The sequence below is a fragment of the Triturus cristatus genome, chromosome 5_2 (assembly GCF_964204655.1).
Source record: "Triturus cristatus chromosome 5_2, aTriCri1.1, whole genome shotgun sequence".
NCBI classification, from domain to species: domain Eukaryota; kingdom Metazoa; phylum Chordata; class Amphibia; order Caudata; family Salamandridae; genus Triturus; species Triturus cristatus.
This window is the reverse complement of record NC_140588.1, coordinates 357,204,760-357,218,236: the sequence shown is the minus strand read 5'-3', so window position 1 is coordinate 357,218,236 and position 13,477 is coordinate 357,204,760. Positions and strand designations below refer to the sequence as shown.

The following is a 13,477-nucleotide window of genomic DNA, read 5'->3' as shown; positions in this document are numbered from 1 at the left end:
GTCCACATCCTGTGATTCTGGACAAATCACTAAATTCTCCCCGTGCCTGAATGTGTCCTTGTGTAACGTAATCAGTGCTCATGTAAAGCGCTCCAATACCTTCAGGTCGAGTTCACGCTATATAATTCAGCATTAAAAAAAAAAGATTCTAGTAACTGTAGCAAGCAAGAGACCTCAACTGCAAGTAACTAGAGACTGCAAGAGAAACGCAGATAAAGGGCAAATAAACAAGGAGCAAAATCGACAAGGAAAAAAATTGAAGAACTATGGCAAACAAAAGGAAGTAACTAAGGGAAATAATAGCAGGAAAAGAAGGATCAAACTAAGAACAATTTTAAAGGGAGTAGCCCAATGGGCTGCACATGACTGAGAACACAAAGGCAAAAAAGGGAGTAAGATAAATGCAAGCAAGGCTGGGAGAAATCAGGAGCAGGCTGCACAGGGACAGGACATAGGGTCTGACAGAAGCAAGGCAGGAATTGGTCAGGAAAACAGGTAACAAGAGTAATCGTACACCAAGGTTCAAACGTCAATGCACGAATAAGGAACTTTAGGATTATAAGCAGTTCCAGGTAGGAGGAAGCCAAGGGTAGAGTCTCATGATTGGGCTGCACAAGTTTAGTCACAGGTGTGTGCATTTCCCATCTCTCAAGTCCTGAGAGAATACAGTCCTGATGACTGCTGTCATTTAAATATATTACATTAAATTACAATTATGTTGCTGAAGATTCAATTAAAAAATACACTTCCATCAAAAGTAAAAAAATATTATGCATTCATATTTATTAAATATGATGTATATAAATAATTGCATATAATTTAATTATATTTTATTAGCATGTAATGTTATTTTAATTTTAACTTAAACAGGCAGCATTCTATAAGTAAATAATAAATATGTATTTTTTTATTGTTTTTACATTACATTTTATTTATATTTTAACTATTTTATATAATTTAATTTAACGAAACATTATTTACTATGCAATTTATTTTATGTACCTACCTCCATTATTTTCTATGGGAGGGTTTGTAGTATCAATAGTTGGAAGTGCTGAATTTGTAAAAAAGTGAGTGCCAGGGTCTGCTCCACCCATTGCCCCTACCAGCACTGCCAATGACAGTACCAATGCTACTACTAACCATCCCACTCCTACAAGTGTGACATTTTAGACTTTTTAAAGCCACCCAACGCTATAAGAATGGTGTAGGTGGCAGGTCTTATACATTTTTTAGGTATATTGAATTATTGACCACTATTGCTGTTCCATGTTCCCATCTTAAAATTACACAGAGACTGCCACAATGTGGTGGGCGTCATTAGTGCCGGTGTTGAGAATTAAGAGCTGGTGCCGAGCAACGGAAACCACCGGCTCAAATTAAGCACTGGTGGTTGGCCGTGTGCGGTGATGGACCTACCACTGTTTCTTTTTGGCAGTAGTAACTTACACTTGTGAATTTGGCTCAACTCCCTGTTACATGATTCCATCTGAACTGACAAGTCAGCGAGTGAAGGCTATCTGCGAGTGAGGCTAAGTCCCTCCAATTCTAGTAGCCTTCAATAGGAACAGGATATATGATTCACGACAGCCCATTGCAGTGTAGCCTATGGTGACGACTCCTCACTGCCCTTCACCTTCTCTCCTCAACCTTTCTAACATAAACAGATTGTTGCTAAATCTCTTAGCAAAAATAATGACAGAAAGTGGTCTGATACCCTATACGTTATTTGCATTCCACGATATTGTGTTCTTTGAATAACAACAAAAAATGAGACGTAGTTGTCAACCCTCTAGAAACTCTTGGAAACCAATCACAAGAAAATGTAAAAAAAAGCATTGAACATTTTATATTAAATACTGCAAACATATTCACTTAAGATTGAATATCGCATTGCAGAACATTAAGAAATTAACTAAACATGCGTCATATTAATTATACATATTCAGCATTCTGAATTGACTAGCAAATGTAACTCAAACAGGGAAATACTGAGTACACAAAACAAGACAATATTCCTAATAAAAATAGTAAAGTTACTTGAAAGTGTAACAGTAAAGTTACTGACTCACAAGTCAAACTTACCTTTGTGAATAGCGTTCTATATGATTTAGAAGCATAAAATGTGCTATGGTTCAGAACACTATTATGTAGCAAAGGAGGCAAAAATTACGCAATACATTCTGTAGCGGTATTAATTTTGCTATTGTCATGGTAACCACAGTAATACTGTCTAGGCAAAAGTTCCAGTTTAGTAGTACCAGTTCAGCACCCAAAATAACAATCCGCAACTGAAAGACGATCAATTACCTTTCTAAAGGGTGTGCCAATACATGGCACCATACATGGCACTTTTTAAAAACATTTTTCAGCTAGAAACATTTTTATTTGTTAAAATATTATTATAGGTCTGCAGCAATGCTGGGTTATGTGGTAAATGCAGGAAATCTATAATGTGCAAAAGGTATCATACAAGCTAACAGTTGCTCAACAGTACCTTGAAAGCAAGCAGTTCCCTGGATTGCAGTGCAGCCCAGCATAGTACATAATTCAGGAGGTCCATAATGAAGAAGGCAATACTACACATCACTGTATCAGTGAAATGACCTCCAGCCTAACTAATGGCTGGGCAAAATGCTTGCAGGCACACACTGCGGCAGCCTGTAGTACCTGATAAATGACAACCTGACTCCATTCTCAATTTAGCAAAGGTACATGGGGAATGTTCACTTTTCAAGCTGAGTGTGAAACCTAAGGCAGAAAAGAAGTGCAGGTAAAGCCCAGAGTTTGGGACTGCTAGAGAAAGAATGCTAGTGTGTGAGAACCTTACGTTTGCAATACTGCCTGTTTTCATTGGTCAGAAGCAGCTCTAATTGTAGGAAAGGTTGGAGACCCCTGATCTATTATCATGAAGAAAACTGCAGCTGCAAAATCATATAGTTTCGTTTGTCCTGGCTTTAGTCTAAGAGTAGCAATAGCTTGAATTTATGATGAACATGTGTTTCTTCATAAACATGAATGGCAATATTTCAGTCATGAAATAATGTATATTTTGTAGAGCTCTTGCAATGTGTATTTTTTGAGACAGCAGCGGCCGCAAAGTTTTCTCTACTGCTGCACCACTTGTTTTCATCATTACGCTAGTGCTCACTTATTTATCACTTGTATTAAGTTTAAGTTTCAATATTTGTTATGACAATTTACATTGGTAAAACACAGGGCGGGTATAATTATCTTAGATATCCCCAAGCTTTCTCTATTGAACCAGCCTTCCCTTGTGTCGGTCTATATTACGGTATATGTATTTTAGTTTCAATAATTTATATTAATAGTTGAGATACCAGCTTCTATTTAGGTGGTGTCAGCAAGTTTAAGACCCCTACTTGTAGATTCACTACATTCTTTTCTTTGTTAGGCCTTTGTAGCAAGTGTGCTCGGACCACTGGAAGTTCTCTTCAGTTTCAGCTCCTTCTACCTGCTGTCTGGCATCCACTAGTGTCAGTGTTTTTATACTCATGGGACAAGTGATGCTGATATAATCTTGCACCATGATTTGAACAGCATAATTGCTAATACTGCTTTACATTGTCCAATATGTCATGTGCTAGATTTTCCCTCCCACCAAGTTCCATATACCTTGTACCCTCAGGTTATATTCTGGTGTCTCTCGATTTCACCAAAGTGACAGAATTGCTGTTTGTGCTGCCAGTAAATGAAGGAGATTTCTTTCCTTCAAGTGTAGCATAAGGGTTAGATTTTCTCTTAGGGTGTACCAAACAAAATCCCTGATGGACATCTGGATAGGTCTGACCAACTGGTTGCGTATATGCTCATCTCTATTTCAGCCTAGTAAGTCTGCAAGCATGGGCAAGTATATAATATGCCCATACTATCCTGCTGGAGGGAATGTCATCCGCATCCACTCCAGCAGGTATCTGGACTATTTCATTTAAATATTTGACATCAAAATGACAAAACTCCAGCCAGTAGAACTGGAGGCATGAATTTTATAAGTAGCTAGTAAAAACTGGTGCCTAAAAAATCTAAGCGCCAACGGTGGATATCTAGTTCCACGAGACTGGATAAAAGTAAAAAAATATGGCCAACTGCGGTGGAGGGCGGGTCGGATACAAGAAGTGGATTGGGCCTGGCCAGCACTTACTTTTGGAGTTAAAAAATATTCCTGAGAAAAGTTCTGAGAAGGTATAGGTCAGCAGGGCAAGGAGGGAGTCATTGTTGAAGAGCCACTGGTTGAAGTTGCGATGAAGATTTCTACATTCAGAGTTAGTCACTTTTTTGGAAGGCAAAAATCTCCAGCAGGACGAGGCAGGCAACTGTAGCCGATTAGAGTTCCAGGAGGCCAGATACCCCTTTATTGACGGACAGCTGAATAGAATTTGCTGCTGCGGAGTGGAATGTAGCACGAGCAGCAGCGAAGTCAGGCTGATCGGTGATAGACCTTGGGCGTATCGCCAAGCAGGTTGGTCTCTGTCTGCCCTCTGTTCTCAAATAGTTTTTAGCCCCCCAAAAATTATTTTTGGGATGTTGGCTATCTGGGAACCTTTAGCACCACCACCAAGGGACCAGGACTGGAGGGGCACCCCTTGGGGGGGTTGAGACTCACTTATGTCCCTGTGGCTCTGAACAGGAGGCCAGCAAGCTAGCCCTCGGAGTCACTCTAGTAGCCCTGCGTTCAGGCGAAGAAACCGGGCTCAAGAAGCGGGGTAGGAATTTGCTGGTTCAAGGCAGGCTCCAGGCAGCAAAACAGTCTTTCCAGGTGTAGCACAGTCATCTTGTGGAGTACACAGAAGGTTAAATAAATGGGCAGTCCTCATCGTCCTTCCACAGGTCCAGTAAGTTAACTGAAGAGTGGGCCAGAGGACCCTATTCTTATACCTGGTGTCTTCATTGATGTGGGGAAAGTTTCTAGAGATTTCTCCTTGAAGAACTTGGAATTTCCTGACTCCCCTGTCTTGACTGCAAACTGGTGTTCAGCTGCAGGTGGGGCTGTGCCCAGCTCCACCCCTCATCCTGCCAGCAGGTCGCACATTCAGGTACACCTATTCCCTCCATTGTGTGACTGTCTGGGAGGAATTCACAAAATCTTTGTGAACGTGCTAAGGCAGCCCCTTTGAAGTGCAAATGTGATAGGTGGCAATAGACCAGTGTAAAGTCCTTTGTGAATGTGCTGAGGCAGCCCTTTTGAAGAACAAATGTGGTAGATAACAGCCCCACAGCATCAATCAGGTCAGATGACACTACCTGCCAACACCCAGTCCCCCTTCATGATCCTGTCTGGGAAGAATACCCAAAGGCCAACTGCCAGCTACACCTAGTTATGTGAACCAGGATATGGGCTGCAGTCCCTGAATTGTTAGGACTAGAGAATGCCACATTTAAAAAAGTTGACAAGAAGATGGGAAACCCAAAAGACCCTTGTGGGCTTCAGTAATAAAGTAAGAAAGTAAAAGTGCTTACAAGGGATTCATTAAAGATTATTGTGTTCAAACAGTCGGTAACAATATTGGCATGAAATTCCGTTCTCACTAGTTTCTTTATAATTGTCTCCAGGTGTGAAATATCTGTCTCATATGGTTGTTGAAGTTGTGGTACTTTACTACCCAGTAGAGATGGACCACTGGTTATTTTAAGACTGTATTCATCTGAATAAGGCAATGTTTCAGCCTCAGACTTCAAAGAGGCTGGATGTGATAACTAAAATTCACAAACAAACAAAACCACTTATGAAAAGCGGCCAAAAACAGACACATGTCTGCGCATAAATCTGGCAAAATAATGGACAAACCCAAAGACCCTTGTGGGCTTCAGTAATAAAGTAAGAAAGTAAAGTGCTTACAAGGGATTCATTGACGATTATTGTTCAGAATTACTATATCTTTGCTATGATCACATCTAGTGACAAACCATTGGAATAACTCAAAATATTTTTTTTTTAAATTGTAAGAAAAACTATTTCAACCACCAGGTGTATCAAAAAAGGTAATTAATTTTATATTCCAACAACATTAAAGCTGGGGTACTGAAATAACAGCAATCAAATCAAAAACATACATTGACAACAGAAAACATATATATTAAGCATACAGAAATATCCTGACTCTCGATGTATAAAAACACATCGTCATTGGTTTAAAACAGTGATTGACCCATACATAGGATTCAGACCTCAAATTAAATCAATTAACAGTAACTAAAGAAAAAAGAGAAAGGGTTCGGTGTTGATGTTTCGGTCCCTGTTGCTCAGATCAGTGAGACCATTTCAGGACAAAGGTGGTATTGTTTGAAAGTTTTTGACCCCCTCTAGAATAATAACGATTTTATACATGACTTCTTAGTTTCTTATTTAAATCTTCAGTTAATACAATACCTGGAGAAGGTGGAGGATATTTTATTTCAATAAACGTACAGAAGTATAGACTTTGCAACCAAGATTTCAGAAGGAGTGATAGAATTAAACCTGTCACTGTGTAAACGTACCTATTTATGAAGTACACCACTTAGTCCCAGTGTAAAAGGATTTATAAATAACTCACTAGTCAAACAGCTTCGGAGGAGACTCAAAAGTGCACCTGCGGCACTGTCGAGAGCTACATCCACATGATTCAGTCAAACCTGGTTAAATCACTAACCTCCTGCATCTGAACTAGGGAGATGTCATTACAGGCAAAAATTCAAAAGTTAGTCAGATTCAAATTAACATCAACAACATGTGAAAATAAAGTCAATTGCAAGAAGGCATACCATATAGCATAAATCTCCCCAGTTCAGAAGTCAAAAGAGAGTCTAAATGCCAATCAGCAAGAGGACTGACATCGACTCTGCCTCTGAGGGAAGAGCCAAAACATCCAAGTATAAACTCAAAAAATAGTCCTACATGCGCACTGCTTGGTTGAATTGCAAAGAAAAATCTGGCAACATCCCAGAAAGGGCACATTTCCTACGTTTCAGATACTGAAGCACCACACACTGGACATGGTGAGATAGGGCTGTACTAAAAAGGATACATGACATGAACAAATCAACATTATAGATATTACACACTACTACCATTTAGGAGACTGTGAGTCCAAGGTTTCTGAAGCATTCTTCATTCTCCAGTCCCTTGGAGATCTTGCAGTTACAACAAAATTTGCAAATATATGACTGTTACCAAGTGGGAAGAGAGAGGATGTGTAACACTAGGAGACCTAAACCCACATATAGTTTTATCTCAATTGAGGAAGCACCAATCCAGTTTGGGGTGGGATCTGGAACATTTTTGCAATACACAAACATATCTAGAATTGGGTGGGGTTCCCAGCTGCCACCCTAGCTTGCATTGTTATAAATGCACTTTAGGGACAGGGTAGCTATACACATGCTATATCTCATTTCTACAGGGCACTGAAAATGAACAAACAAAGAATTGATCTCCCAGTTCAACAGATATGTGATGCTGATCTGGAGTTGCTTCTAAAAGATGAAGAATGGGCCTCAACTCGGGAGCATCTGGTCCATATTATCAACCGACTCACTCCTGTGCCTACCTATCAAAGACATTCACAGTGGCATATACATATTGTGAAAGAAAGATTGCATTTTATGTTGCATTCATGTTGTATGTGTTTTGTCTTTTTGTCTTTTTTTTTCCTTACAGGTTTTTTATCAGCGGGTCTGTCAGTATACAGACACCACTCACATTACAACACACCTTAGAGAGTGTGCTACGATATCATCTTACATGTGGCATAATTTTGCCACACTCACTCCACTCACACGGTCCTGACAAAAGCCCTTCACCTTTTCTAAAGGGGCTGAAGCATGTAGACCTACTAAAGTGACAACACGGAGCATAATTCTCCAACGTTGCCTTATCTTTCGTTTTTAACCTTATCCTGGGCCGCTAACAATAAATCATTTGGCAAGGATTCCCAGAGATAATTTTAACTTGCACCACGCCCCTCACGTATTGCACAACACCAGCTCCGCTGTAATCAAGCATTCGGTGGGACTCGGCTACCCGGTTGGGACCCCAATAATGAAGCATGCCATCAACTAGGTTGGTGGGTGAGGGGTCTTTTAAAAAACCTAATGGTTTTCAGGCACCCCTGCAAATCTGATTATAAGAAAGTCAGCCTCTTTCCCTTTTCTCTTCCTTCATAAGCAGGTCCGTCTACGTTGTTTGTTTATATATTTTTGGGGGGATAAGGACACACCCCACACTATCCTCGCTCTCTCCTTTGTTTAACCATGATTATGAGTATTGCCATATTTCAGCCGACACATTTTAATTGCCTCCGCTACACTCATATAACTCCTCTGTGAATGCAGAGTCTATCCTGATAGATCATCAACATATCCAAAATGTGGAGTGGGGAGAGCGAACTTACTTCACATAATGTGGAGTTTTGCACATCTGCAAACATTCTGGTGAGCGGTGGTACCTAACTTAGCAGACATTGTAAATATTCTTATTAAACTCTCAGTGCAACATTACTTGATTAATCGTATACTTAGGACGCCAGAGCTGAAGCTCAAATGTAAAATTGCTTTATTTGCTTAGTGCTGGCAAAACACTATGTTGCTATTCAATGGGTGAGGCTGTGTGGTCCATCCCTGGCATCCTGGGAGGAAGATCTGAGGGAGTGGGCCATCGCAGAGTAAATTCGAATGAAGATGGTTAGAACATATGCTAAACTACCGGCAGATCTAGAATTATGGTCTGTAATGCTTAATGTATACTGATATTGGAAATCGGGGATTGGAGCCAGCAGGGTAATTATATTGTGACTGAATGATTTCCATTATGAACTGCTGATGACACCTGTGATTATTGCTATGGTCCTCTATTCTTTTTCTCTTCATGCCACCTGTACAATGGTTTATGCTTAAATAAATAAATAACGTTTAAAAAACACTGTATACAATGTTTTACATAAAATAAGATATTTTGGAAAGCACCCGCATTATGAAGAATTATTGAACACCCTTTACCCTACAAACAGGGGAAATGACATTGCACTTTTGAATCAAACTAAATACAATAAGCCTATAGAAATGAATGAAGCACAGTTGTGCCATGGGCAACTGGCTGTGGAAATGTTCCTTTCGCTTCACGTCCCCTCAACACAGCTTCATTCTCGAGTAAAACATTTAAACATCTCATGTGCAACTTCTACAGCACCCTGAAAATGAAATCTATTTTGTGAATGTGAATGTGAAAGCTCATTTAATGGAAATAAATGCAACACCATTTTCTTGAGCAGCCTTAAAATAGGTGTCAGGGTAAGCAGAATGAGGCCCAGTAATGAACATTTGTGGCCTTGTTATGCTAACCTAAATAGAGCTAAATAAACATTATTTCTCATTAATAAAAACACTTTCTCGTCAGTGTTACAAGGGGGTTTCTGAACCAGTTGTTATAAAGATCATTAGCTTATTCCACTGAAAAGAGAAATGTATGCAACACAACCCACCAGAATCTGACATCTTTCAACAGTTTCTGTCCCCCAGCTAGCCTGCTCCTGACAGGTACAGAGATCATTCACTCAGACTTTTCAACATCATTACTGATGGCATAGACAGCTATAACACCAGATTATAATAGGAGACTGGCATTTACTTCTTTCCCCTTGTTGTGTCTTAGATTTACTTTCCCGCCTTTACTTTGGTTGCACCTTTATTTTTTCCTCTTTTCTTAGTTATAACACGTTGCCCATATCGTCAAATAATTAATTGTAACATAAATTAGCATTAGGTTTAAAAGAAATCACTAAATAATTTGTGAATTATTTGTATTAATCTGTTGCTTTATTTGTGAACTTTAAAATACCTTAAACAACGTTAATTGAGATAAGGGGTTGGAATTCTCGCTGAAATAATGTTAATTAGTTGTTTAAATAAATTTCACTTAAAATAAGTGAATACAATGTAATGTTTGAGTTAGTATTGCGATTAGCATTAAAATAATTGAACAGGATTAAACTGAACATAAATGTGTTTTATAAAATATAGGTTTAAGGTTAGAATTGAGGTGTGAATAAAATGTAAAAGTATTTTAATTTTCTGGAATTTAGGGTTAAGTTCAGATTTTTTACTACAATCAACTCATTATAGAGAGCTTAGCATTCGCGTTGCAATAATGTTAATATTTTCTAAATTGAATTAGATACAAAGGGTTGAGGTTAAAATTGTAAATTGTATTATATCATATCAACATAATTTAGGAATGGGGTTATGTATGGTTATGGTAAAGTATTACGATGAGTGTTAAAATAAATTAAGTTATTATATTTAATTAAAAATGTTAATTAATAGAACTGAGGGTTGTGCAAGATGTGCATTAATGAAATGTAACTAAATAGCATTAAAGATAGGATTAGCAATAAAGTTGGCATTATGGTAAAGTTGAGGGATAGGGGTAAGAGCTGAAGTGAAGGTAGGAAGAACTAAAGGCGACGAGGCAATTGTTTCAATGTTGCGGCCAGGTGGACAAAGTTAAGGTAGGTCAAGAGTACTCATTTTTGTAGTTTCTCTTTCTGGGTAGAGCCGTGTACATTTGTATTCCCACCTTATGCTGTCTGTGTGCCTCGATTCCTGGTGTAAGACATAATGATGTTTAAGTGTCCCATGTGGTTGGACTGGTGGGTGTGATGGTTAGGCTGTTGGAAACTGATGCTAAGCAGGACAACTAGGGGCCTCCATCACCTTTAATTGCACTTGTGTCAACTAAAGAAACCTACGAAATGCTTGAAACCTGCAAAACACTGTGGCCACTGTCCACGAGGTTTTCACAGTCATTTACAGTTGTAATACAACTGAATTACTTCTGTATTACAGGAATAAGCAATGGGTAATCCAATAGTTCAGGTGTAACCCAGTAGTACTACAAGAGTACGTCACACCTACTCATAGCGACATCTTTGTGACTCCTGCCCTGAGTGTCTTCATCAGGATAAGCATGAGTTTTCACCTCTATTTATTATAATGTCACATAACACAGTTAGGTAAATAACCTGAAAATGCTTAGTCCACCTCCTCACCTTGCAATGACTGGGTTGAGCTGATTACAGGGATTACTCCGTGGAAGGAATGATACTGCCCCAGGTCTCCAGTGTTTTTGTGGGGTTGTGCTATTATCATATTTTTCTGGCACTTTCTGTAAAATAAATCTAAATTCTTGACAGATGTTTACCTCAACCTCCAAATGTGAATCCACAATGAAACTTCTATAAAATTGTTTTTCATGTTTTCTGTTTTCCTCCACAGGCAACCTTTCAAACACCGTTTTCCAAATTCGGAGTTACTCCAGAAGGCTGTTCTTCTTTCACCTTCCCAGCAATTATGGGGCCTACCAAGGTACTTTTGTGTAAAAAGCTCAAGCTAAACATCTTCTAGCCACCCAAGAAATTAAAACGAAATGTGGAGATGCTGCTTAAGCAGTTTGGGGAAGCCTGACAGTGAAAATGTTGTATGAGTCCAGTTTATCCTGGTTTAAGTTGTGGATTAAACTAGAAACATAATGAATAAAAATAGAATAGAACATGAATAATGAATAAGGATGGATATGTTACAAAGTAGATACATTGTACACAAAAAGAAAATGGAGACATTAATCAATTTTCAAATACAAAATGATTCTTTCTTTTTTATTATCTGTTTGATCCATATGTATTGAAGTGACACTGATAGTAGAAGAGAACTCTCAGGGCCAGATTTATTAACTTGTCAGCTATGCAGTGCAGTAGCCAAAAATGCTGCTAAGCGTTGTGTGAGAAGGAGAGAGCAGGAGAGTCCTCATTGATATGGCTTATCCTCCCCTCTACCTAGCGCTGGGGCATAGGTTCACTGCAGCGTGCCACACACACATCTGTGTCGCATAGTGAAAGGGTGTGTGGGTGAGTCTAGCATAGGTTCCATCCAGTCCTTCCAGTACAAAATACTATGCCTAGACAACCTCTAAAACCTTTCCTGCTTTGCTTGTGTGCTGTACAGTGCAGCACACAGGCTAAGTCGGAAAAGACAGGGGACATGAAAACATGTCTCCTTTTAACGCCTGCTTTCAAATGATCAATTTGATTTTGTGACTTGAGGTGCCACTATGTTCGAGTGTGCCATCTCATGCTAACTTGCTGATTGATGCATGGGTGTGAGATGCCAATTCTTTCTGACGGGGTTTTGCTTCTGTAGACACATAATAACCTTCCATTTAAGGACATTTTCTCAAATCTTCTTGGGTCTGATGCAATATTCTATCATGTGCAGTGAGCGGGCTTTTGATCCGTGAAGCAGAATCTCAGCAAACATACTTGATTAATGTAATCATGGAATACTCTGCTTTATTAGAATCTCATTCGTCTGTGAGCTTTCATTCTCATGAATTGGTCATAAGCATGTGTAGCCAATAATAGTTGCATCGCTCATAATGCGCATAGCAGTTTATTTGCTTGAGTGGGTACATTCTCAGATGTTATGGGATTTCACGAGTGTGTGTGTGTGTGTGTAGATTTCACAGGGAAGTGGTTTGCAGTACCCTGGTTGCATCTTTGCAGATGATTCAATTCTGATGAGGCGCAATGTGCTTTTTCTCCAAGTCGCTTAATTGCCATGATGATATTAATATGTTTTAAATTAGACAGCCTGCTAATTATGGCACAGGAGCACATCCGTTTACAGTGACTAGCACTATGCCCAGTCTTAGAGCCTGTTGGTTTACATTTCTCTACTCAGCTTCGCCCACCATGGCTGTCATGCCTATGTTAGTGAGCCTACGGAGTGTTAGTGAGCCTGCGTACACACAGTGCAAATTCCCAAAATGTGGAGAGGTGAACGTAAAATGTTTATTACATGTCAATTTAAATGTTCAATATCTCACAAATTTGACGAATGTGGCACGAAAAAGCACAGAGATTTTGTGTCAAGGTAAGATGGCTGAATCTTGACTGTTACTTTAAATAACTCGTCTGTGTACGCACGAGTAAGAAACGTGTTGGCAAAAAGGAAATAAAGATTGCATGGCTCCACTGAGGTTTGAAAGACTGAAAATGCAAGTGGTGGACTTGTATATAGCGTTAAAAAACATACATGGGCATTCAGGACAGATGGTGGCCAATAGCTGCGCGAATATGAATGTGCAAGGTGTGTGACTTAATTCAAAGTAAGGAGTCACAAGCGAGGGGCGCAGAAAGCACTACAGTGCGAAGAACCTTTTCTTGGTTTTTTTTCTTTTTTCTTTTTTTTGGTCCTCATTCTGCCAATTTACTTGTTGTCAATACTCCCTTTCCCTTACCGAGAGCCGGACAGGAATGAAGTCGTTCCACTCAAGAAATCTAGCTGCTTCCACTCCTACCCTTCTCCTCATGACATACAGAGGAAGGGGACCAGGACCGACAGCTATTTATTGGCTTAATCATTGGACCACAGTTCTTTGACACCAATCGACCAACATAGCCCATATCTTTTCCCGACTTCTGGGGTC

At 39.4% G+C, this 13,477-nt stretch overlaps 1 protein-coding gene across 2 annotated transcripts in view; it reads left to right on the top strand.

Annotated features, from left to right (window-relative positions):
- The window catches only part of LOC146823002 (enoyl-CoA delta isomerase 2-like), a 995,794-nt gene that overhangs the window by 877,539 nt on the left and 104,778 nt on the right, over positions 1-13,477 (top strand). For both annotated transcript variants that reach the window (XM_085607191.1, XM_085607190.1), the window contains one exon: positions 11,269-11,358. In XM_085607191.1, coding sequence (XP_085463317.1) covers positions 11,269-11,358 — 90 coding nt within the window. The remainder of the gene's footprint in view (positions 1-11,268; positions 11,359-13,477) is intronic.